This window comes from Lissotriton helveticus, chromosome 4_1 (assembly GCF_964261635.1).
Source record: "Lissotriton helveticus chromosome 4_1, aLisHel1.1, whole genome shotgun sequence".
Lineage (NCBI taxonomy): Eukaryota > Metazoa > Chordata > Amphibia > Caudata > Salamandridae > Lissotriton > Lissotriton helveticus.
The window spans coordinates 1,733,856,816-1,733,884,240 of NC_136063.1; the positions used below are offsets into that span (position 1 = coordinate 1,733,856,816).

At 42.5% G+C, this 27,425-nt stretch overlaps 1 protein-coding gene across 1 annotated transcript in view; it reads left to right on the forward strand.

Annotated features, from left to right (window-relative positions):
* GLA (galactosidase alpha) overlaps positions 1-18,209 on the forward strand; it is a 128,173-nt gene extending 109,964 nt beyond the window's left edge. Inside the window, exon 7 of the mRNA XM_078688398.1 lies at positions 15,628-18,209. Coding sequence (XP_078544524.1) covers positions 15,628-15,957 — 330 coding nt within the window. The 3' untranslated portion in view covers positions 15,958-18,209. The remainder of the gene's footprint in view (positions 1-15,627) is intronic.
* The last annotated feature ends 9,216 nt before the right edge of the window (positions 18,210-27,425 follow it).

The following is a 27,425-nucleotide window of genomic DNA, read 5'->3' on the forward strand; positions in this document are numbered from 1 at the left end:
GGATTATCCTGCATACAGCTTTCTGCCAGCCTAGTTAGATGTGTGAAAGACTGCCAGGAAAGGACAAAATCTGGGCCAGCATGAGCGAGAGGTGTTGCCTTCCTCCTGCAGAAATCCACACTGGTGTTAGCCCAAAAGCTAGGAGAAGCTGCCTTTGAAGGGCAAACGGGTAACTTGGGAAAAGTGCACTCTATTGTTTAGGCAGACAGGCCGGTGCTAGGGATAGGAGAGAAGCCAATCGTCAAACTGGTTTTTCCATGGGCGTGTTGCCCCTTGGTAGCCACAACTTTGTGGGTGGGCCAAGGATCACCGAGTGAAAGAAACGGTCTTACCATGTTGGTAGTAGGACAAAATAGTGCATCAGTCATGTCACACTTCACAGGATGTGGACTTCAGAAGCAGAGAACCTAGTAGCCCATTTGCTATGAACTACATCCTACCCTGAGGGCATTTTCTGAAGATGAATAGAGCACCTTGGGAACCCAGAACTCTGATCTTGACCAACTATAAAAATACATTTTTATAAATTGGTATTTAATTTCTTGGTTTTTAAATACTTAACACTTGTTTCTCTGTATAACACTTGCTGCTCAGTGCCTTAGCTATCCAGACAAAACCAAATGGGCCTAAAAGGGTTGGTATGTGCATTACGCTGGGAGGTTGCACACCTACACCATATTATAAAACCCATTTCCTCACAATGCCCCTCTTAAATCCCCACACCCTGTCACAATCACATTTACTAGTGATTCAGGAGTTGGAAACAAATCTTTGGCCTTGTAAAAGGGCTCTTACAAAGAAAAACCCCTTTGTGAATGCTAACCCTGTGTTTTTGTGAATTATAATTGTAATTACATCGGGTCCTAGAGGGATTTCTTTTTTTTGTCTTCAATGCAACAACTAGGAGCCTGTGTTAGCAGAGCTAGAGATACTTGTTTCAATAATATTCTTGACGGTTTGGTGCTCAGTGCAGAGTTGAACTGACATTTCCTTCCCAAGCTGGGGAAGACTTGTAATGTAAACTTGCATATTACTTTCAGAAGACCAACCTGCTTTTTAAAGGCATGCACACTATTGATGTTGGTGCTTGTTTTTCAAAAGGCAAGTCCTGTTGGTTTTGCCAATGCCGGATTTCTTTAGTAATGATTATTTACACTAAATCACAAAGATACATGGCAGCACACACTAAAATCTTACTTAAATATTTAATTTTTACTGTGAAGCCCTTTCCATGCCACCAAATGTAAAAACTTTTGGAAGTTTGTTTTGTGTGACAATGGACTAAGAAAGCATATGAATTTTCCTATAGATATAATTTTTAATTACCAATGCTACCACCATCATCCATGCTATGTTGCAGCCCGCATATCCTCAAGTAAGGTTTGATTGTTTGGACCCACTGCCAGGAGAATCGCATGACAGGGAGTAACTTGTATTGTAGGACCACAATACTATTGCATTACACCTGTAAAGAAACTAGTAAATAGCAGTATCAACACAGTTAGTGGGACCGCGTTCTAACAAACACTAGAACATCAAAAAAACTTTGGCAGTAGGTCTGTCTATATTGCTATTAGTATTGTCAATACTTGCTTGTAAAACATTTAAGATCAAAGGGGAAAAAAAATCTAAATGGAAATGATATAAACACATTTGGGTATCTCAAAACGGTACATGGAATTAAATATATATTGTTATAGATGGCATGGTTTTATTTTTCAAATCCTTTTCACTCAAACTCTGAACACAATTTACAAATAAAGAGTGTCAGAACTTAAAGGAAATCGCTTTCTGAGGTTCAGTTAATATTCCACATGAGCCAGAACTGAAGAAAATTCTCTAGCCATGTGGTTCTCTACAGTAGCCCATGGTGCAGATTTATGGGCCTCCAGAAGAGACATTTCCTTTTCAGTCCTAAGTAACCCTTCGTCCACAAACACCAACTGAGTTAGTGAAGCATTCCACCGCTACCCCAGTAACCTAATGTATGTGCCAATATCTGCTTTCATGCAATATGTGTAATACAGGAGATATAAAAGCAAACCTTAAAGTCTGCTGTCTAGTTATACCTGCAAAACTATACCGGTTCCTGTGCATTTACATACCGGTCAACTTGAAGCACAATCTGTGTGAGGAGGGGGGCGGGCCTTGAAGGGATGGGGCCTCACGCTGAGAAGTACCCAGGAGGTACGTTTGAACCCCACCCCATCCCCCAAACCCATCCTCCCAAAAAAAAGCGAGTTTCGACCGATGCCATTTTCCTGGGGTGTTTTTTCACACCCCTTGATGGACGTCGGCAGTTCAAAGCATCTCAAAGTAGCTAGAAAACCATCGTGTTCAGCTACTTTTACCTGCCACAGTGTATGTGCTCCATACTGTCAATGGGAGCGGATCTAGTGTGTCACTGTTTCATGATGTGAGTTAACACAAGGAGATGATGGACTGTTGTGTTAGATTTTTGATTCCGATTGAATTTCCCGATTTATGCCTTATATAGGTACAATTTATGTTGCCCTTATTTAGGCATAGCCTTGCTGCCCAAATACAGGCATTGCTACTTCCATCTGTTCATCTACGTCACGATTTCTTGGAAAACCAGACTCTTAAGCCGTTAGGGACTTCCCCTTGCTTAAATATTGATTTCTCCAAGAACTCAGTTATTATGCTTGAACATCTACTCCTTAGTGGTTCATTCATGACGTTCATATGCCCGACTTTACTTCAAAGCTGCCATTCCTAAACCCCTTCAAGGTATAAATATACCTTCACTTGCTATGGCAAAGCACGGTGTGGTTCGGTGCAGTTAGACTACCTACTTGCACGACGCAGCTCGCTACAGCAAGTGCCGAAGGAAGCCGACTCTCCAGCTGATGCACTGATCAGAAGCTGTCCTCTGCCGAGAAATCCAGCTCCCGTGTTTCTGACTTCCCTTGCGGGGTGTTGGGAAATAGAGTCCGTGAAAGAGATACCAACCTCGCTCATTCTAAGGTATGGAGCTGATTAGCATAGGTTTAGTTTTGCCAAGAATTGCCAAAGGTTTCTCTAGGATCTAAAGACAAAATCTACTACTTCCCTCGTACTAGACCTAGGTTAGGTACATTGGGGTAGGCGTATTTCAGAAGCACCAGTTGAGTATTTTAGCCTGTTATTTATGTATGCATTTTTATGTCATAGCACCAGACAATGCTATTACAGTATTATTTTATATTCCTGTTTACGCTGTGCTCATACTTTGCATTCTGTCTAACAATTGTAGCCGTTCACCTCTCTTGCATGAGAAAGAAGACTGTTCAATAAACCACTTTTATTGAAAAGCCAGTCTCTATTTTCTCTGAAACGCTGTAGAAACGAAGCATGCACGATTGACTAAGTGAAATAGTTATCTATTGTTTCCACGACTCTGAAGATACGTTTTTATTGTTGAGGAAACCGATGTCATGTTTATGCGGTTGTCAGAAACTAATCCCTTCTTGTGTATTTGAGGCAGTTTCTAGTGACCGCTGAGCTAGCTGGCACTCACAATTAAGTTTAGTATACTCGATAGAGACCTACTGACCTCAGTCCTATGTCAAATCTATAGTGTATATTATTCCAATGCGCAGAGCCTATTGGGAATATAGGAACTGCACTACAGGACGAAGTGCTGAAACTTTTTATACTCTCCCCCAGTCACAGATCTGGGATGAATCCATCGTTTTTTCTCACTTCGCCACCCCAGTTCAGACCTAGCTATATACAAATCAGTCTTGACTCCGTGCCTCATGGGAACAGACCAGCCCGAACTGCCAAGCCAGGTCTCAGGTCTTCCTTGGACCAGAAACTAGCATCCTGGGACCGGTCTCGGGGTAACCGGCCCCATCAGCCAGGCTAGCTTGAATCCAGCGGCAAGCTGGCACGTATGCATCTACAGACCAGCTGGGAGGGGCCTGGAGCAATACTGGCTGCACAGGGTGGATATTTGAGGGGGATAGGCACACCTGGGAGAAAGTAAGAAAATGCACGCAAAGTAGGGATCTTGAGGGTCGAAATGACTCTGGGTCTGAGCCAATATCTGGGGCCTCTGGTTAAGTGATCTATCTGGTGACTGGTGGTAGAAGTGTGACTTGGTGCAGCCGGTGGTAGAAGTGTAACTTGGTGTAGCCAGGTTGATATTTGGAGGGCTGAATCTCTTCATGATGGGATAAATCTAGAGCAAAATGCCCTCTTCAAAAAATGGGAGGGGGGGGGAGGGGGATCTACTCTCTTGGAGGGTGCTAGCCTCTGGCTCCTGCTGTACGGGTGTGAGCTAGAATCTTTCCTAAGCTTGGGTAGACGCAGGACTTGTGTGGTCTTACAACTGACACGTCTAGAAACTCAAAAGACCATGGCTGTATTGCTCGACATCGGGGGTAGCATAGCATCATGGAGCTGGCTGCAAACAGACTTTGAAGCCAATGCTGTAGGGTTGGTTCCTTACTGTCATAAAGGTCTCCATCCAACTCAAGGTTGGGGGGGAGGGGTATGGTAATCAAGCCTTCTCTTGAGTAGAGGTGGACTCTTGGCACAAGTGGGATTAAGGCTATTGCCAAAGGTAAAATGTTGGCCTGCCTTTTGTTCCCAATCTCCGTTTCTCTGACAAGCTTCCACAGCAGTGTAATCCGCCTCTGTGCAAGACTTGGTCAAACCCACGAGAATTGATCTCCATGTTGTGCAAGAAATGGGGGTCCTCTCACCTTTGCCCTGGATGCAGGGTGTTTTTGTTTGGTAGTGGGGGGGGGGGTTAGTAGTGGCCCTGAAGTTCTTTTGTCCAAACCAAGGAGCCTCCTTAGGAGACCGTCTAATATCCCTGTCACCTCTAGGTCCTCTATTATGAAGATCCGCGTCGACTTTGTAGGTTCATGTTGCATTTATAATTAAAGCTCCCATTTTTGCGTATAAAAAACACATCTATTTTTCAGTTTGTATTTATTCATAATTGGCTATAAAAACAGATGCATTTGTTTTTGAGAGATTCTAAATGCAGGTAGCCCTGATGGCCATTAGCTATACTAATTGACAGGCAAGGAAGACATTTTTTTGTTTTTATTTGTTTTAAATGAAGCCTGAATAGCTAAAGATGTGCACTCGCACTCATTGTTGATACCTGTAGAGTGTACGTTTATCAGTTAAATATACGCATACATCCTAGCTTTAGGGTAGTTTTTTCACACAAAACCAAAATAAAAATACGGATAAAATCAGCAAAAAATTAGGTCCGTATGACAGAAATTTAAAACAAAAAATAGAACTAGGAGCCCTATTCATAATTCATGTAGCACGTTTCTTCTGAGGCAGAAAGTCTAAATTTCAGAAAGCTCGGCAGGCTGAACAGTTCGATTCCACATGGTCCCGGGGGAATCAGACTGCTAACTCTGGTCTAACATGAACTTGGAATTGCACTTGTGAGCAAACATTTTAAGGATGTGTCCCCATTACCACTTACAACATCTGTACCCAATGCTAGATTACGGTGTGCTCAGTGTGTGATCTACATCAGCACATGCTACAAACGAAAAGCTTCCCAGACTTGCAAGTAGGTAGGCTTGCTAACCTTTGGGAGGAAGAGAACCAACCAAGCAGAGGCTCCACTCCTGGGTAGATGTTCGTTTGTTTACTGGCAGGTTTGCAAAACCACTGGTGTTCAATCTCAAACTACCGAACTGCATGTCATGGGATACAGGGCTTGGACTTCTGTTAGGGCCAAGGCAGAAAGCCACTGCTTTCCAAACGAGCATTGGCATAGCCAATAGGTCTCGCTTTTGGGACCTTATAAGTGTTTAGCCATGCAACAGTTGTTGTTGCACCAAGGATATTGTGCTGCATAACTAAATACTTATACGGTCCCAAAAGCGAGACCTATTGGCTATGCCAATGTTTGTTTCTTTAGCCAATAGCTTTGGTGCCGTTAGATTAATCATCATGAAATACTCAAACTAGTACACAAATTAGTTAAGCTGCAGTCTGAAAAATTTCAGGGCAGGGGTCCCAACCGCTTTTTCCCATGCAATATCTATGGGGATTTTGCAGTTTTTAGACACTGCTACAACCCAAACCGCTGAATGGAATTACACCAAATTTCGTAGAAAGCCCAATATTGGTACAGAGAGTGCTTTTTGTTACTTGCTGAAAATCTGTTCAGTAGTTTTGGAGTTAAAGAATATACAAATGTTTATATCTACGGACACAAATCCTCTGCAGATCTACTCGTGGGGATTCATACAACAAGCATGGCCTTGATAGAGCGCCCGATTGCAACCCCCTGCTCATCAGAGCGCACCCGCCCGCCGCCCCTCTGAGCGCGTCAAAATGAGTGCATATATGTTTTATTTTACTGTCAAATTTACATATCTGCCGCAAAGAATAAGGCTGGGAGCCCTGGGCTAATTTTTTGATGCACAATTGCTAATGGAGCGTCTTATGTTTAGGTTTTCAAATTGCTAGAAAAAGTACAATAACAAGTAGCAAGCAGACTATTTGCAGAACGTACACTATAGCTCATCTTCTTTCATCAATGTATACATTCAATTTCCTAGTTGAACAGTGCTTTGTTCTGCAAATTATTTTGAGTAGCAGCTGATTAAGTGAATACCTTGTCATTCAAAAATGTAGTAAGGAGAAAAACAAAAATGCAAATATCGCTACTGAGAAATACACTAACGACCTTGGATACTGAGGGACATTAGGCAGAAGAAATCGGTATGCGCTCAGGTGCCTGGTACGTCTTACTCTAGAGAGTCCCTGTGGAAAACTGCCATGCATGATCTAGCGTTCAAGACAAGGATATTTCTTGTTCTTGAAAACACGGGTCACACATGCATACGACGCAATGCTGCTATACTGATAGATATTGATAGATTACATAGGTGCTAAATTTCAATAGGGTTCCACTGCTAAACATCTTTGCATCTCGAAAGAAACATAGCCAAGAACCCACATCATCACACGTAAAAAAGAATCTGCAGTGACATTTAGTTCTCGGGTTTGTATGCCTCCAACTGGAAACAAGCCGCACGCAGTAGAGGAATCTCATTTCAAATATATAAATTCGCCACCATCACCAGGATAAGCTAATACCGAGTTAATGAGGGTATCGCTTCAGAGTGATCAAAAAACTGACCTGGTTTGTTCATCTTATTGCAAGGTTCCTTTCCGCCCAAGCTGCTTTGGCCTAAAAGCGCTCACCAATGTAAAGTCCTCACAAGCCCCAGAGCCAGGATGAGTGACACTTCTATTCTAAAGATACATCCAGCGCATTTCCCCCTGGGAGGCATTCTACCATGACCTACCGACGCTTAAAATAAGTCCCCCCCCAAGTATAGTATTCTTATGACGGAGGCCGCCTCCTTTCTCAACGCATTTCCGTACACACGCCTTGGATTTGTTGTGCTGTGTTACCTGTGTGTAAGGCGATAGCTCAACGGGTGACCTTTGAAACCGAAAACCAGTGTAAAGGCTGGGCGACCTTGTGGTACAACTGCTGGCAGAACGTAGTCTTTTCCTGAAGTAATACGATCGCCAGATAAAAGTAATCTGTGTCCACGAAAGTGATCCGTCGCGGGGAAGAAAAAAAATGATATTCCTTTGAAAGAATGTATAACAAAAAAGAATTGGCATAGTCAATAGGTCTCGCCTTTGGGACCTTATAAGTGTTTAGCCATGCAACAGTTGATTTTGTTGCACCATGATATTGTGCTGCATAACTAAATACTTATAAGGTCCCAAAAGCGAGACCTATTGGCTATGCCAATGCTTGTTCTAATACCCTTTTTATGCAGCATACCTCAGAGAGAAGTTCTTTCCGTTTGCACAGTCTTACACATTGAGTACATTTGAGCACTAAATATGGTGAAACAGGATCTACACATCTGCAGCCAATAAGCGCATTGTAAATTACGTCCATCCATTTCACGATGTGTCTATTTGCCATGTCCCAGACAGATGCGGATTCTGTTATGTATCAAACTGACTTCAATGCAACAGAAAACTCCAATGTCAACGAGGTGCAACTTTGTATGAAAGGTGTGCATTTCCTATGGCTGAGCATTATCTTCCTGATTGAGACGATTGGCACACTGAAAATATTTAGTGCCACAAGATATAGGCGCACTTGTTCAAGTTTTAAAATATTTCTAAGGGACACTCTTAAGAATTGCCTTATAAACCTTGCAGTATTTAAACCCAATTCTTTACTATTTTTTTTTTTCTTTAAATGTTCCATTTGGAAATCTATTTTCCAAAATGTGTAAGGTGAGAACACCTATGGCTGGCCCTTATGATAATGCAGCTTGCTTGTTTCACGCACTTCAAATGTCAAACTCATTTCCATCTTTTACGCCTCTCCACTTTCAAAAGTCACCAGCTGCCACTCACACCCATAGCTCCAGCGCCACTTTTTCTATATAGCTCGAGGCGAAAAACAGCAAGTCAGTGCTTTGTTTACCTGTTGCTGCAGTCTACTTTCTCTGAGACACCTTCCTGCACTAGCAGGCCTCCAACAGGTGCCCTTCTCTTAATAGGGCTTGGGCCTGTAGATGTCACGAACTCTCAAAATAAACGCTGCTTTCTTGCCAAACCACCCCTGGCCAGGCGAAAGACATTCACGATCTACAGGCAGAAGAGAAAACCTGTCACAACCCAGTAATAGGTGGAAAGTGATAAATATGTGGTAGAAATGCGGTCGGATCAGCCTTCATTTGACCTGAACGCTCATCGCACAAGCTCGGCACATCCTCCATATGTTTACTTCCGACCTCAAAAGTGGAAACAGAAAAAATGACGGGACCCTAGGTAAATCACTCTGACCCCCCTGCACGGTGGCACCATTATCTTGCATAAATGGAACATGTCCTGTCCAGAACAGAATGTGGCACACTTATAATGATGCGCTCTATAGCACAGCGCCTCGAGGCACTGCAGTTTGTGGAATTGCACTATACTAATGTCCTCATCCCTCCCCCCATGATTATGACAGGGAGAACGTATATAGAATATCCCTGAACAAGAAACTATGGGGCTTATTTACAAACCCTTGCGTGGTGCAAGGGGCTTGTAAATAGGCCCCTAGGTTTCCCTCCTGTAACTATGGCGGATTTTCTTCAGTGACGCTTCTGTCTAACCCTCACTAAAGCAGCACTTGTGTTTTTGCTTCTTAAACTGAATGCCAATTAAGCCCGTTCAGCATGCTTGCTGTGGGAATTATGGTTCTATACAATGAGTTATTTAAGAGACTAAAGCTTTGCTTCCTGCAGAGGGGAGAACCCGTGCGCCATTGCACGAACAAACATGCAATCAAGTGCACTGTTGGCAAAAGTTGCATTTACAGGACCGGAATATTTACCCTGACGTTCGAATAACCAGCACCACCTCTCCCCTACCTCCTCCACCGCCGAGGAAAGCGCAGGAATGACTGCAAAAAAGTGCAAAAATGCACACACAAAAAACCAAATAGCCGGAAACTCGATAATGAATCCTGCCCCTCGCGGACTTGTGACCTGACTCATGGTTGCCATGGCGATATTTTTGAAAATACGCTTGCGACACCGTAAGTCACGTAACCCAGTCCTCGAGAGGCGGGATCACAGTCGGACAAATCATCCGAACACGGGCTTTGTCCAGGGGGGGGGGGGGGGGGGGTGTTTACAAGTGCTCTTGTAACCAGGGAACAAATTACAGCAGTGAGGCCTTTAGGTCACAACTACAGACCGTGTTTAGAAGTCTGCTGTTGATAGACCTCTTGTGCAACTTACCAATAACTTACAGTAGCCAGGATTGCATTGACTGCTTTTCTGAGAAACGTTTTAAGTGTGGAGTTAGGAAATGTTATGAAAACAAACTGTATATTTACCAAAACTGATTTACTCACTTTTTATCTAGGAAATGTCACAGTGTGATATCTAGGCAAATCACTGAGTAGCAAAAGTAATCTTAAAAGTAACTGCGAAATAACTGAATTAATTTACACTGTGTATGCACAAGTGACTTACCTGTAACCAAACTACTTGCCTTCAACCGTTTTATTCTTCAGAGTATTTTTTCACTTAACAGTACAAGGCCTGGCTTTGTTCTAGAAATATGTGATACAAAAGTAGCTGAGCTGTTCCTCAGAACAGAAGGAATGTACTAGTCATGCCGGCGTGTAAGGATGTTGTAGAGTCTCATTGGGACCTCCACTTGGGCATCCATAGTGTTGGATGTAATGCCCTCACTCACCATTGCAGGTGTCCTGCTTCATCATCTGGGCTGCTCCTCGTTGGGTCGGCGGTGCAATACCCAATGGGCGACACCTCAAAGAGGGGCACTTTGGCGGAGATCTTCTATCCAACTGCCGTATGATGAAGTGGGGCCAGAATAACGTAGACTTGGTCTGTGGGGGTAAAATAGGGCTAGGAGTACCAGGATCAAGTTTATTCTGGGGGTCCCCTGCTCTAATTAAAAACTAATAACTAACCGGTACTCGTTGGAATATTATGTTTCCTATATCGAGTCTAGGTTTAGTATGTGCTCTGGTTGGTCGACATGTTTCTCGCCAATGTCTAGTGTCAGTCATTAAAACTTTATTTGGGTTGTTACAACCATAAAAGTATACACAATACATTTATAAAACTTTATAAAAACACAAAATATGTAAAATTTATAAAATTGCAATTCAGTCCTTTCCGGGAGGAAACCCCAATAGCTTTGTTATTAAACAGTATCCTCCTAGGATGTTAAAATCACAAGGGTGAACATGAGAACATATGTGACCAGGCCTTCCAAACATAATACATACATTAAAGTGCAATCTCGTTACCATACGCCTATACCTCTGTACTCTGGAGAAACCCCCTGACTCGGCTCATGTATTTCCCCAAAGCGCAGGCTATATACAGATTTACCATCCCCACCAGGAGATCTGCAGCTTGCTTTCTATTCATAATCCTATAATTTTTGAATAGCGGGCCTAAAATCTCCTTACGTATATCAAGGGTCCTCCTACAGTCTAATAAAATATGAATAATATCACAAGAGGTACCTAACGTACATGTGCAATTGCCATTACTATTTATCATGTAATTTTTAACCCTGGTATTTACATAACAGGGGTTTATGCCCATTCTCAGTTTTAAAACCTCTTCTTAAGTGCTGATTCGGCAACCTATCCAAGTAAGGGTAGGGGTGGTCTTCTGAAATCCATACTTGGATCATATGGGACACCGATATTTTTTGCCGGAGATACTCTTGATCGCATATGCGGGACATATCCGCTCCCAATGACCGTAGTTCTTTTTTACCTATATTGGTGTGTCCTAACTGGGTATCTAGTTCTATTCCTAGATTCCCACAAGCTTCCTTTAGTGAGAGTCTTGTTTCTTTAGCCCACGATAACTCGCTGGAGGCAATTTCCTCTCTACACCACGGATATTTTCTGGGAGGTTCCCCTGTCTCCAAACGCTGCCAGAACCGTATTAGTGCCATCCTGGATGTAATTGCCCAGGAAGTGACTCCCATCTCCGATCTTGCTGCTTGTACCATTGCTGATTTCGGCAACGAGAATGTCTAGTGACTGGCGATTCTTCAGGACCCAGAATATCAAGAAATTATTTTCTTGGAATTACTGTCTACGTTAGTGAGATCTGTTCTAGGATCTAGTGTTCCGTGACTATTTAAACAATTAAAGAAAGTGTTGCTCAATGTCTATACCTGTGTTGCGCGTCATCTACCTAATGGTTAGAGAATCTAGGCAACAACAGTACCTGGCGGTCTGTACATCGGATATAGACTTCCAGTATCTTGGAGTTAGTCGTCCGTGTAACAAGCCGTCCGCACCTACCCCACGTCGCCAGGTCCGGGAGGTTCTAGAAATAAAATACAACTAAATATTAACATTTTTATACAAACCAATTGGTCGGAGTTCAATCTTTGAGTGTGTGACATCATTCCTTGCCTGAGTATCTACAATAAATGCTTAACACTATCCTCTGATAAAACCATACTCTCTTTGAGGTAGTGTGGCTTTATCTACTTTATACTTCTGCACTCTATACCTTACTTCGGTATAGTATATACAGAGCCAGTTTCCTACACAAAGGTCATGAAATTGTTGGGGATGATGGGCCGCCTACATCACTGTAGGTCCACATTCTCAGTTGCTCATGCAACCACTACAGGCATGTCGGTCCACACAAAGGTCTCAAGCAGTGGAGTCTGTGGTAAAATAGTTTTTGTAGAGCTCAACACAAGTGACCAGCAAGAACTTGTTGCTGGGCACCCCATTTCTAGACCCTCTGCTTAAAGGGACTAATACCACAGAACCCTCACTCACGGGGAGGGGAGCAGATCTAAATGAGATGACTGTCCAGGGTACCTAGACTCCACAGGAATGAGTTTCATCACCTTTCTGGAGCTAGCCGTGGTCTAGTTGATACTTGATCATTTTATATGCTTATTCAGAAAATCTGCCCTTGTAAGTACTGATCATATGTCCACTACGTATTGTATTTGTGGTGTCCCTCATTTGGCCAATCGTACCTCATTTGCTGAACCTACAAAAGATGGGATTGGTTTCAGATCCCCTTCTATCACGCTACATTTGGCTGCAGTTTCTACTTGCATGCAGAACCGTCAACCAGTGCCTTTATTTGGTATCCTGGTCCTCAAGGCTTTCATTGAAGTAGCACAGCACTGGCATCGACATGGGACTTCAGTGTAGCCCTCGGTGTATGGAGCCTACTTTTGAACCATTATAATTTCTGTCAAATGCAATACCGGTCCAGGAAGAAACTTTTTTTTGTGCTAAGCACTTCTCTGTGCAGGGTTAGTGAACTGCAAACGTTAACAGTGGAGGAACCTTTCATCCAGGTTCACAAAGATCTTGTCGTCCTCCGGACGAATCCTTTCTACCTGCCGAAAGATTGACACACCAATTGTCTTTAACTCTGATATGTTGCCTAAAGAGCTTCGTGCATCAAGATGCCTAATGTACTACATTGATGGAAGTAAATTCATTCACCAGAAGCAGTGTTTTGTTGCATTCACAATATGCCATTGTGGAAATTCATTTCAAAGTCTACTATTGCAATACAGATAGTCAAATGTATCCCAAGTTTTTAATTTTGCTTTAAAGCAAAGTGAATTCTAGATTCCGTGCCCAAGTATCTTCTACTAGAAAAGGGAGATATCATGGCCCTCCTATGTAACATACCATTAGCAGTAAACCTTATTGAGTGGACATGCATTTTGGGCCAGAAGCACAAGTCAGACATAAAATATTGAACTTTATTTCAAACATCTGCTTCATGTGCTCCATAGCCACGGCTGAGGTGTGGCACAGCAGCTGGGGTGGTTGACTACGGAGCCGAGGGTTCACGGTTCGATCCCTGGCACCACGGTAGATCAGTACCATGTGACTGAGCTATCTCACTTAATAACCCAGATTGCCCCCAGCGCCTTGAAACCCTAAGGGGTGATTTGTTCTTACTTTACAAATATGGATTTTTTTCTTTTCTGTTGATTTGCAAAATTGTTTTTTGTTACAAGAGTCGAAGTAGGTCTAGAGGATGGCTGTATTACTGTGTGGCGTTTGTATCCGGGTCAATATGTACTTCTTGAGCTCAGTCAGAGGTGGAAGATTATCTGCACCTGTCTCCATTGTTGGCACGATATTTCTGTGTATTGTGCTGGGCAAATATCAACTGACATACTTGCACCGTGCAGTAGAAGGCCCTAATGCAAAAGTTGACAGCCAACTTTCTGTTGCTTTTTACTATATTTGTATGTTAAAGTGGTACACATTTGGTCAACCTTTTGGCCAGACAGTGTTAGCTTGTTAAATTAAAATCAATGTCAAATTATGTCACGTAATTTGCCTTTTCTTGCTGCATAATTCGGTCCTTCCATTCTGCATAACTTTAATGGCCCTTGTAAAAAAAAAAATTATTCCTTCTTGAGGGAATCACATTCAGTGCAAGATGAAGTTACCTTTCCAGTGCATTTCCTTGGACTAAAATCGCCTGTCCCCACAGAACTCCTTGCCTGCATATTTCAAACAGGACTACTACATTTAAGTCGGCCTATATGACATTTTGTTGTTTACAGCAGGTAATTTGACGTTTTCAGGTCTCACGTGTGACACTGACACCTTAGGGAAAACTATCTTTATACATGCGTAGCAGGAATTTCCCCTGATACAATTAAGGGAAGTTACCCACAAAGGGTCCTTGAACGTGCGTCAGGTATTTTGCCTAGCAATACAAATTTACTTCATTTGGACGGCTCACAATATCAGGACTCCCCTTTCGGCAATAATCCCCTTACAGCAGCCGGTCACTGGCATCACCTACCCAATAAAATCATATGCTTGTTCTCCTTCCTTGCAGCCCCGCAGACACTTCCTTGCTATCAGACTGCCTTGTTCTACACAAGGAAAGGATTTTATTTTGTGAACTAAAATAACATACTGCTGCACCTTCCTGCTGTGCGAGCTAGCGGTATAAAAACGCAAATTTACTTTGTGGAAGCAATTCAGGAAAAGGCTTTCATGCTCCAAATGTGTACAAGAAATTATCGGCTCTGCTTTAGAATCCTGCAACTTAATGTGTGTGTGTTTTTTTTTTTTTTTAAGTGATTTCATTGAACTTTTTGTTTAAAACAGAGGCTTTAATTTTATATATTTTTTAAATACATGAAGCACTTGTAAAGCTGGTCACTTTAGTTTTACAATGCTGTGCTTTTATTGGTGTGTATATTTGTCAATTATTTTGAAAGTATCTAATGCATATTGCTTATAACCTTGCCTGACAGTTTATTCAAAGTATGCCCAGGGCAAATGAACTGTTTCCATCAGATCATTTTAATGACAACATTGTGAAATCACCTGAAATTCCTGGCCGTATGTTCTTCCCCCCCCCCCTTATCAGTACATACTTTAAACAGCTAATGTAAGCAGAAAACACTTTAGAATGTGTCCTACAGCAGTCCTAATGACTTGAGTAAAGCTTCACATGAAATAATATGCTTTGCCTTTGTCATTGTTTACATAACAATCGTGTGTAGGACTTTGCATAATCTTAAAACGTGAAGAGGAGCTGGCATTTTTCTCTGGGAAAGGAGGCAACCCTACCTCCGCTCCAGTAAGTTCTGTGCTACCTCTTGACTCTAATACCGAGGTCTGTAACCTAAATTAGGAGAGCTACTCCAATTTGGTTACAATCTTCAGGCTGAAGGTGCACAGACGTGTTTCTTTTATAGGTGGTGCTCAAGTAACCTTCTAATCATTGGCTGAACTCTACTCTGTCTCCTTTTGGCAGTGGAAAGAACAGAATTCCTAAACCTGCTAAGGTTCTGCCACTCAGTTTACACTGAGGAATTTATTTCTGTCATTCAAATATTGAATACATACTCTACTTTGCAGTCCTCAGACAGAGCTGCCCACTGTGGATAGCTGGAATTTGTCATAAGGAAAAGTTAAAATGTTTCAGTTCAATTTATTTAGTGTCTCAGCTCTCTGTCTTGCTAGGACCCAATTGTTTCCCTTTACAGGAAACCGTGACCTAATGAGTCATCTTGGTTGAGGTTTATGACTGAATTGTAGTTTTTCGTGTATCTGATCTATTTCTCCTTTTTTTTTTGCAGATGGACAACTTTGAACTGTGGGAGCGACCTTTAACAAATGCGTCATTTGCTGTTGCTATTTTCAACAGACTTGAAATTGGTGGGCCCAGAGCTTTCAAGCTTCCTTTATATCTCATTGGTGATGGGACAGAATGCCAAAAAGGTTGCGTCGTTACCCAGATCCTGCCATACAGATTAGACTTCGGATTGCAGGGATCAAACCATGCCTTAGAAATCAAAGTAAATCCAACAAGCACTGTGTTACTGAAAGTAACAGTGCATAGGGAGCTTTATCTGAAGCTTACTTTTGTGCATGAGCGCAAGCACAAGCACGGAAATGATATATTATGAGCACTAGACAATATATTTTTTGTGTGTTGCCAGGACCTAAAGCTGTGGATAAATGTGCAACTCTGAACTCATGTTTGGTAACATCTGCATTGATTAGAAAGTTCTCCAGCTGAAGCAATTCTGGTTGGAGTTGTTCTCTAGAGCTAGTGTTCCTGCTACTCACTTGTAACTTAATCACACTGGGCGAAGCAAGACTACAACTTTCAAAAGTGCCTTATGTTTGTAGTAACACTGCTGTTATAAAGGAATACAGTAACGTGGTGTTGAGGCACATAAGATCTAAGATGCAGCTAGACCTAGCAGAGAAGGTACATTTAAATTCTTAAAACAAACTTGTTACCTGCAAACAGATTGTGTGTTCCAGAAGTTATGGCACATCTTTCAATGAAACCTGTCTTACTCACAGACCAAGTAGTCCCTTGCTGAAATATCAAATCGTTATAAATGCTTTGTCTTCATGCACTGCTATTTAAATGGGGAATATGCTAGATGTGTACAATCAAATGGTTGTCTTTTGGTGGTTACAATGAACGCAAAACAAGATTTTGAAAAACAACCATTGCTAATCTTTGTGTTGGGTGATTAAGAGGTTATATTTCATGCTTTCTTATATTTATTTCATGTAATAGATTTCATAATACTTTGAAACGTTTTGCATCGCTAATAATGAGTTTTAAAATTGCACTATCATTTAACTTGTTAAAAGTAGTGATTTATGTTAAATTGAGTAAGTTGTTTTGTAGCACCCCTTTAAGTTTATATAAATATTTTCAATAATTTTTTTATTTTTTTTTATTTTTTTTAAGGGAAATAAGACCTGAAGTGCTGCTATAATGGGACTCAATGGCCCTCTTTTTCAGCCGTCACGTTCATAGAAAGTATGCTTGAAATTTAACTGGCTACAAATGGCAACGTGTGTGTACTGGATGGCTCTTTAATTCCAAAGATTTCAATGAAGTGAAATTTAACAGGCGAATTTATGCCTGTAATAGATTATAATCTTGAGCTATGATGTCTGCTTAAAAACAAACTTATCCCGCAGCTGCCTACCAGGACTCTGGTGATAGAATTATTTAGGTAGATCATTGCCCTCTCTAGTGATTTGCTTGGTCTCTACACACTAAGACGAGTAAGTTGGGAGCCGATTAACAAAGGGAGGTTTACTTTTCTTTCTAAGCTTTTTAGCTCCACATGGAAATGCTTTTTCAAACACTGGTGCTTTGCTCTTCTGGAAGTTTCTTGCACCATTTTACACGTGAGAATGTTCTTTGAAGAAGGTGCATCTGATATAATGAACAAACATGTGAATCTTCCACCCAACGCAGGCCAAAATTGATTAGTACATATTTAGGGAAAGCAATGAAAATACAGGAGTGCTGTAAGAACACAACATGCATGCACTTTCATCTGCTTTCTGATGTTTGAGCAGAATGAAATTGTTTTTACAATAACCTTGCTTCTCTAAACTTCCTCTCTCAATACAATTGATTTGGTATACTAGTTTGCGTCTTCTCCATTCAGTAATTTCTCCATTGTAGAACCAGTTGTAACATATTGCCCTGATGGTACATTTAAGAATTAATTCTATTCTGTTTGAATAACAGACTTAATAATCCCCTTCCACTTATCTGTAAATTGCTGTTGGGTACTAGTGTTAAACTTCTTAGTAAGGCTGGTACAAATTATCCCTTTGAATATTTAGGTGAATGATTGACCTACAGTAGAAACCTCGTCATTCTAAATTGTTTACAAAAAAGGGTTCTTGTCATTTTGCTTCCTCACCTTCACATTTATAAATAAACTAGAAAATAGCTCCATTGGATAGAACATCCATTTAGATAAAAACACCAAAATAACACTCCGGAAAAACATGTTCGCTGCTGACCAGTCAATTTTCTAAAACGGACCTAATCCATGTATTCCGCAAAGTCCCTTTAAAGGTTATAGGGGTCAACACAATATAAAACGTATTATTGATCAGTCAGCACTTTAAGCTTTTTCAAGCAATATATAAAATGCGTTTGCGTTAAGCTGTGTGTGGTTTTTTTTGTTTGTTTTTTTTGTGTTTTTTTTTATTTTTTAAACCATGTTTTCTGCAAAGTGCACTTAAAACTTTAGGGCTGAAGGGAACACGACTTCTGATGCAATCTTAATCAAACTGAACACTTTGAAAAATGATTGTTATTGACTGAAATTGATTATGCACATCAAGTTTTGAATTTTCATCAAAACTATTAAATGCTTACAAAGTTCATGCTTTAATGTCGGTTTTTTTGGCCTCTTAATTTATTTTTGCAAAACAGTTTAATGTACATTGGAGCTTCAGATGAAGGGTCAGTGGTTTTCCTGGATGTAAGAACTATACAGCTTTTTGGTTTGAAAGTTTTGCTTCCTTCTTGAACTAGATTAAATATAAATAACTATGTGCAATGGCTTAATAGGTCAACTGCTTGCTGTTTACTCACACATAGTCCGTGCTTCCGTCGAACCACAAATAAGGCGCACTCATAAAGCAATGTCGGGTCCCAAGTTTGGAGTTTAAAGGTAAAGATTTATTCCATTAGGCATTCGCTGCAGGAAACAAATCGACAAACACGTTGCGGCGTTACCGCCTTAGTCAGTGTCAATTCATTATTTCCATTGTGTGAATTTAAATAAAGTTGTGCTCAAACAAAAAACAACAGAAATAGTCTTAGTGCAATGTAAGAAAACATTTCTGTGGCGGCCATTTTAAAGTGTCTTAGGTGAATGTGTTTCCGAGTGAATTATTTATAATTCATTTTCCAAATTCAACCTCATTTGTAATTCAATTCTTTCTTGCACATAAATTATCTCACACTGGTATTAATACTATTTTCATTAGTTTGACAAAATAATTATTAGTCACCCAGAAACGAACAATTATGTACATCATTGTATCGTATTTTTCAAAGATCTCATGAATACATGCCGCCACACCCTTAATAATGCCCTGAATGGGCTCTCGAAGCAGCCATATTCTAATACTATTTACCCATTTTCACATCTTATTGATCCTGTGGTCATTTCATACATTAGAAATTAGGCTTTGTAGATGTTAAGATTTCCATCATAATTACTTCACTTATACTTGACAGCTTATTTAACAGTAAGGATTTCTAGTTTTTATCTCCGCCTACATGAATCCACATCTCCTCTTCATTATTAAGCCCCCTTGGAGTCTTTGTTTGTAATTAAATTATATATTTTGACTCCAATGTTCTTAACCTTCTGACCATATCTCCACCCCTTTCTCTCTTCTCAATTTGATCTAAGCAGAAGAATTTTAGAAGACTGCTATTGCTCTGATGTTCTGCCTCGAAGTGTCGAGCTACAGGGTAGTTGGGGTCCCTATTACTAATTGCCCTCAAATGTTCTAATATGCGCTTTTTGGTGGGATGAATAGTGCTTCCCACATATTGTTTTCCGCATGGGCATGTTAGGCAATAGACAGTATGGTCTGAATTGCAATTAAGGAGCTTAGAAATCGGGGCCTTCGTTCTTTTTCCAGGGATTTGGTAGTCTCACCTTATGATTGTTTCTACATGCCTTGCATTTCATACAGGGAAAGAACCCTTTGATCGGAGGTTTGATTTTCTTTTTGGATTCAAAGTGGCTGTTGACTAGATGATCCTTCAAAGCATTCCCCTTTCTGTATGTGACCAGTGGTCTATCGGGCAATAGTTCCCCCACAAAATTGTCAGTTTTCAGTATTTTCCAAATCTTTCCCATGATTTGGAAAATTTCAGATGATTTATCACTGAAACTTGTGATAACTCTGATTTTCCTATTGCCAGTTTTGCCCTTGTCCCTCAGCAGATTACCTCTTTCTATAGATTCACACCTTGCCTCAGCCTGATCTAAAATTCCCCTACCATAGCCTTTTTTTTTTTTTTTTTTTTTTTTTTTTTTTTTTTTTAAACCTTTGTCGTGCCTGGGCTATTGCTTTCTGGCATTCTATGGTGGTGGAGCAATTCCGCTTCATTCTCAGAAATTTTCCAAATGGAATATAATTTACCACACTTCTTGGGTGATAGCTGCCAGCGTGCAGGATAGTATTTCCTGCGGTAGGTTTCCTGTTGTCGTGTGCCCCACAAGTCTTACCTTTGCTTGTGAAGCGATTCCGCAGAGACAAGAGCACCCGTCCCTGTACCCACCTGACCCTCGTGGAATGGTTATACCCAGCAGGGATGAGTTGGACGCAGGGATGGGAGCCAGGGTGTAGGGCAGGGAAAGCGTAGAGCTGGCGGGGCGTTCCGGTGTTTACTGGGAACCAAGAAAAAGACAAGATCAAGAACAGACCCGAAACTGAACCACCCCTCCTACAAGCACACACGGACCATGCAACCCTCTGTGGACTCACCGCTTCTTCATAGGAAAGCAGGTCTCCGGATGATATCAGCTCCGAAGAGGAAGTCAAAGGAAGCCACTCCTATGCGTGTTCCTTAGGTTCAACAAATGAAGGCGCTCCAGCGCGTTTGACCAAAGTTAGAACAAAATAGGCGCTCCTGCGCGTGGCACCCCAGTGTAAATGAAAGAAAAGCGCTTCTGCGCGAAAACGGCAATGGTCCGTAGTTACTCAGCCCCAGACTGCAGGCTGAGCTTTTCTTCTCTAATGCGCTCCTGCGCGCGTGACAAATAAGGTGCACTTTACTCTCTAGCCCAACCTGGTGTCATAAAGGACCCTCAAAGCCACCTGCGCGGTTAAGGGTTTCCAGTGTTTTCACAGGTGCAACCAATGGTTTCAGGCGGGCGCTGTCTCTGAATGTTGAGTGGAGCTCAACACGACGCTTGTCTCCAGCAGGACCGGCAAGTTCCAACGACGAGGCTCCAGCGAGGAATCAGGAATCCGAAGCACCAAGCCGGCAGGAAACGCGAGAGTTAAGCGTTTCCCCCGGAAGTGCTTCTGTGCTTTGCTGCCCGGGACTAGACCGGGTACTCGACTTCCGGCCGGAAGTGAGTATTCCGGCCTCCCGTGTGTGTCTGTGGGGATGGCCAGCCGCGGCAACACCGCGAGCCGTGACACCTGTGAAGTGAGGTTTCGATCTTATTTCCCTCAACATAAACTTTGAGGTCTAAATAGACCACTTCCTTTGAGCTAATGCAACTGGTGAATTTCAGGTTAACATCATTGCAATTGAGGGCTTCAATGTATTCCTCAGCTTCACTCCGTGGACCACGCCACACAATTAATAAATCATCAATGTACCGGGTTCACAGAGCAATGCTATCCATCCATTTCTCACTGTCTCCCCCCCCGCCCAGGCCACGTGCTTCTCCCACCAGCCCACGAACAAGTTTGTGTAGCTGGGGGCGAAGCACGTGCCCATCGCAGTGCCCTGTTGCTAGAGGTACAGTTGCCCTGCAAAGGTAAAGATGTTATTATTGAGGCAAAATTTTGTTAGTTCAATTAAAAACTGATTGTGTTTCCTATATTTCAGGGATCTTTTCAATAGGAAGAAACTCATACCTGCCAGTCCTTTGTCATGTTGGATTGCAATATGTAGACTGGCTATCTCTAGGGTTATCCATAGCATATCTGAGTCACGTCTTATTCCTTGAATGATGCGTAGGAAGTCTTTAGTGTCCTTCAAATACGAGCTTAAATCTTTTACCATCGGTGAGATAAAATGATCTATATAGATAGGCATTTTCCAAGAGACTGTTCTTTGAGGAGACTATTGGTCGTCCTGGTGGCCACACCGTGCTTTTGTGCACCTTTGGCAGATGATAAAATGTGGCTAGTTCCAGATATTCACGGTACAAACATTTCCAGTCCTCTTGATCCAATGTTCCTTCGTCTCTCCATTTGTCTAACAGATTCTGAAAGTTCGTAATGCTTTTTTGATATTCAAGTTTATTAATTGGAGTATAATGTTCTCTTTTTTTTTTTTTTCTCCCAATTGTGATAATGCCTCATCTTCGTATTGTTCTTTATTTAGGATTACGACGTTGCCGCCCTTATCCAAGGGTTTTATTATGATGGGATCATCCTCTTTCAGTTTCACAATCGACTTCAATTATTTATTTATTTTGTCAAATTTCTTTTCTTGAAGTTAAAGGGCTCACTATGTAAAAAATTTTAATTCCTCTATGACTACCTCTTGAAAGGTGTCAATGGCATCACAGCTGTCCTTGGGATCATTCTTGATTTTTTTCTTCTTCTTAAGTTGCTCATGCATCCTTTTTGTTGAATGCCAGTCTCTTCCAACATTTGAGTGGGATTAACATCTGAACTGTATCTAGAGTCATCATCCACATCATGGAGTGTTTGTATGACTCCCAACTCCGCTCCTGTTAGTTCATCCATTATGTTCATTTCTTCTCCTAAGGTGTCGCCACCCTTTTTAGGATGTAAATGATGAATTTTCATTAGCTTTACTTTTCTGATGAAGAGATACAAATCGATTCGTGTCTGGGTATAATCAAATGAGGGGGTGGGGCAAAAGGTCAAGCCTAGTCTCAGTACTTTCAATTTCGCTTCTGTTAATGTTTTATTAGATAAGTTGATCACTGTTTTTTCACTAGCTAGGTCCACCGTGCTCCCCATTTGCTGCGTGTCGAGGGAGACACGGTGGACCTAGCTAGTGAAAAAACAGTTATCAACTTATCTAATAAAACATTAACAGCCCGTGATAAATTTAAACAGCTCGAGAAGCTCACAAAACGTGAGCAGTCTAAGTGGTGGGAGCATCGCTCTCTGAGTCGATATTTGGAAGTTAACCGCATTCCACGAGGGCTAAGAATTATGCTGGCTCCCAGCTACGAACAACTGGACCCTGAAATGTTAAGGGAATGGGCCAAGTGTAACTTTGATTCCTCTCGCAGGCTTGTGGAAATTTTGATTCGCTATGCGGAGTCTGACCGCAAAAAAATCCAAATACTAATTGATGAACTTAACGAGGAAATAGACAAATTAGGTGCAGATTTGATAACGCAGTGCACCAAACTTAGGGAGGAGATGTTGGTGCGAGTCCAGAAGGAGGAAGATATTATTATCAAGAGGAAACAATATAAGTTTCAAAGAGACAAAAATTACTACCTACAGGGGCGCATTTTCACGTTTGCGCGGAAATAAGATGCAATTAAAGCAGCAAAACCCAATTTGTCTCAAGTAACCTCCGACAATCACCTTACTATGTCTTCCAGGCTTTCTCAAAGTTTGTCCAATGCTGAGCTAAGCTCAAACATCGATAGTGGTTCAGAGTCAGAAGCGGGTGCAAACAGATCTCAATTGGGGTTTACTCGGCTTACCCTGGCACAGGAACTGGACTGTGTCCGACAGGACAGACGCGACACTCTACGCCCCAGGGTAAAGCCTCAATCAAAAACAAAAACCTCAACCACAGGCGGAGAGAGCGAAGAAAAGCACAAGGTGCCAAACCACAATGGAGAAAACAAAACAACAAAAAATGGAACAACAAAAAGTAACTGGCGGAGCAACAGCCCTGGATTGTGGTCTCTCCGTGATAAATCTTACCCCTACGAAACTATCAGATTCTGATTCGCATATTTTGTCGATGGGCCTATCGGTTTGCCCACCGAGTGACTTCAATTACGCCAGGACACGTATAGACCGGTTTAAATTCACACGTAAATTGAAGTTAAGGAAACATTTTCCCAACAGTAAGTTGTGGAAAGGTAGGGCCGATGTCGACCAAGAACCTTCAGTGTTTGCCCGGCGTTAGCCGCCTCTCATACCATTCAATATTACCAAACAAAGAGGCAGGCGCTGGAGACAGGAAGGCAGGAAACAGGACTTTATTCCGACTAGGCAGAACACGTCAAATCAGACAACAGGGTATCTTCTCGAGGTGCTCTAACCGCATCTCTGAGGCCTGGCCTCTTATACACAGGTTTATGGCTTTATTACATACATTGCATCCGTAACGTTTCTTTGAAGGCCAGGAAAGACATCCTCGGAATCCCCGGTCCAGGCCAGTTCCCACACATATCTACAGTAGAGTTCCCACCCCGATCTCAGCATGTGGTGGTTATCGCGCAGCTGGACACTCCGCTGGGAACGGAAAAGTGGGTGATTGGTCGGATCTGGAGGTGTGAGGGTATTGATTAACCACCGCTCCTTTGATGTGAGGCGAGGTCATACTGTAGGGGGCAATAAACTGCATCTGTCGGGCTAGGTGATGGCCTGGGATCAGGCCGGACAATCGGGCAGGGAGGAAGAGGTTACCAAAAGGGCCTGTTCTATGAATGGCATGAAAGAGCGAGGGGGTTCAGCACGGGATGCGGCTCGGAGACAAGGTCGCTTTAGAGGTGCGTTTATGGCCCCGGCAGGAGAGATCGGGGTTTATCAGAGTGTGGGGGAATGCTTGCGAGGCCGGGGAGTGAAGGGGAGAGACGCGCAGGCTATTGGCAGGGGGCAGAGAGGTCATGACACACAAAATGGCTGCCACCTACGTGCATGATGGGGCCTAAAAGGGACAAGATGGCGTGGCCACTGTTTCGCGATATTCACTTTACTTTCAACAGTGGCTGTGGTGAACATAAATGAACGCCGCTTATGTATACCTAATTTTTGTCATTTTCCACAGTCCCCAGTTTTTATCATAAGTTAGTTCATTCCTGTTCTTGTCATAGGTGAGGATGTACAAGCTGACATTAGTTATACAATTCGCTTTGGTAGCCCGTATGCATTACAGGCAGATGGAAATAATTCTGTTATCAATGTAGACAGAATCGTACACAACCATATGTAGTCAATGTGATGGGCGGGGAGGCAGTGCATACAAGATTGCATTAGTTGTGTCGTACATTAGACCTGGAGATGGGGACATTACTTAAATGATGTAGGGGATTTCGTTCGAATACAAACATGATGTTATACAAAAAAAATGTTCTGGCAGAATAAGGGCTATTAAGTACATTACTTGAGGTCTGGACTCTGTGAGGATCAAAACTAGACAGCATGTTCATGTGTATGACTGGTGTTCTATAATCATCATGATACAGAGTTAACGCCTTCTTAGTTATCCATGTACAGTTGAACGTGACCGATGTAAGGTTTCGAAAGCTCAATTGGGTGATAATCAATACAAAGTGGTTGGGAGAGGAATCCAACTTAATACAAGGGACAGTCAAGGGGTGGCAATGTTCAAAAAGGGTTCGTCTTCCCAGTGTCTTATTTACAGCGAGCCATCACTGGTAGGCTCTCATCGTTCTTCCTCTTTCGTTGGCACTGTTGAGCACCGGCGGTGGAGCTATGCGTCCAGCTCTACTTCAGATCTCGCGTTGCAGGGTGTGGCCATTCTTTGCTCTCGGACCACAGTCCTGTTACCTAATTAATCTACCATAGGTACTTTAGTCGGGGTGCCTGTATTCCGTTCTTCTTTCTGGAAAAACCCTATTCTATCTTTTGTGCTGTGTTTCTCTTTTTTAAGTCAAGTTACAAAAAACTCCATATGGAAAAAGGGGGTGATGGGGGCGTGCTTTGGGAGGCCGAGGGAAGAGAGGGTGGAGTGGGATCAGATCTGAGACGGACCAATGAGGGCAGAAATTTCAAGCAAGTGGTCCCATCAATCGGGCACAATGGGCTGGGACTTTCGGCACGAGCTCATCAACATGCAGGGGCTTCTGGACAGCCCTTCTTTCCTTCACTTTCCACGTTGAGAATGGTGCCTTGTCCCGCAACTCTTTGCTCTGTGGCTCCACCTTGGTCGAGGTCATAGATATTCCCCGATCTGCAGCTGGGCTGTGCGTCACGTCCGGCCCCTCTCCTCCGACGACTGCACGTTATCCTTAAATGAGTATAAAAAAACAAGTCTTAGAGAACTGGCAGGGGAAGAAGTTTACACAATTTAATTTCTCTCCCAACCCCAAGTAGTTGGGGAAACGTTCATTGGTCACGATAGGGTGGACGCTTAGTAATCCTTACATCGGTGTATGCTGTTAACTCATGCATCATTGCTGTGGTTCAGGTTGGCAAGCATTTTTCTATTTTCAAACATCATGTCTGTCTGGTGTTTTACTCCTGTTATATTTGCGAACGTGGCAAGAAGTCTGATATCTAAAAATTTACATGGTTTATCGAATTCAAACCGGCTCCTCCAGTAGAGACTCGTGTTTGTCTAAAACAAATCCTGTTGAGCTATATGTTTCTTCAAGGCCTGTTAATTTATAAGAAGTGTGAAGTGCTATTATCATGGGCTTACAGCTACAGTCTTTAAGATTTTCTGGGACGGCTGGTACAGAACTGGGACCATTCTGGAAAAACGGGGATGTCTCGGACATTCTACTTTTGTGCAATGGGTGGTGGTAATCCGAATGATGAGGGTGGTGTTACTAAAGTACTAAAACAAAAGACACTGACATATAGTTCCCTTTTAAGGGTCAGATTAGGGGACATCAGTCGTCTTACCTGTCCTTTCTTTCTCAGCCAATTAATTTCCATCATTTTACAGAAAGGAGAGGTAGTAATATGGCAAAATACGATCGTTTTGTTTCTGTCAATTTGTTCAAACACTGTCGTGTCTAAGGCCAATTATACCTGTACCGGCGAGGTACAGTGTCGTCATTTATTCAAAAGGGAGCCCTCAGAGGGAGAGAGCGTCGTGCGCACCAAATAGGCTATTAGTACACGTACAAAAAACAACAAGTGATGGACTGAATGTGGATCAATGTCACACACTCCCCCAGTCAAAAGATCTGGGCCCAAATCCATCGTTTATTTGCACTCCACACCACCCTGGGTCAGATAATGGCTTTATGCAAATCAGCTCTGACCCTGTTGCCCCATGGGAACAGTCCAGTCCGAACTACAACAGCCATATCTTTCCCAGACCGGAATCAAGCATCCGAGGACCGGACCGGTTTCGAGGTAACACCTCTCTTCAGCCCGGCTAGCTTGACTCCAAGTGGTGTGGAGTGCCTGGGACCCACGTCTGGGCATCCCCAGCGCACTTAGGGCGGCAATTGCAAAAAACAACAAGTGATGGACTGAATGTGGATCAATGTCACACACTCCCCCAGTCAAAAGATCTGGGCCCAAATCCATCGTTTTTTTGCACTCCACACCACCCTGGGTCAGATAATGGCTTTATGCAAATCAGCTCTGACCCTGTTGCCCCATGGGAACAGTCCAGTCCGAACTACAACAGCCATATCTTTCCCAGACCGGAATCAAGCATCCGAGGACCGGACCGGTTTCGAGGTAACACCTCTCTTCAGCCCGGCTAGCTTGACTCCAAGTGGTGTGGAGTGCCTGGGACCCACGTCTGGGCATCCCCAGCGCACTTAGGGCGGCAATTGCAAAAAACAACAAGTGATGGACTGAATGTGGATCAATGTCACACACTCCCCCAGTCAAAAGATCTGGGCCCAAATCCATCGTTTTTTTGCACTCCACACCACCCTGGGTCAGATAATGGCTTTATGCAAATCAGCTCTGACCCTGTTGCCCCATGGGAACAGTCCAGTCCGAACTACAACAGCCA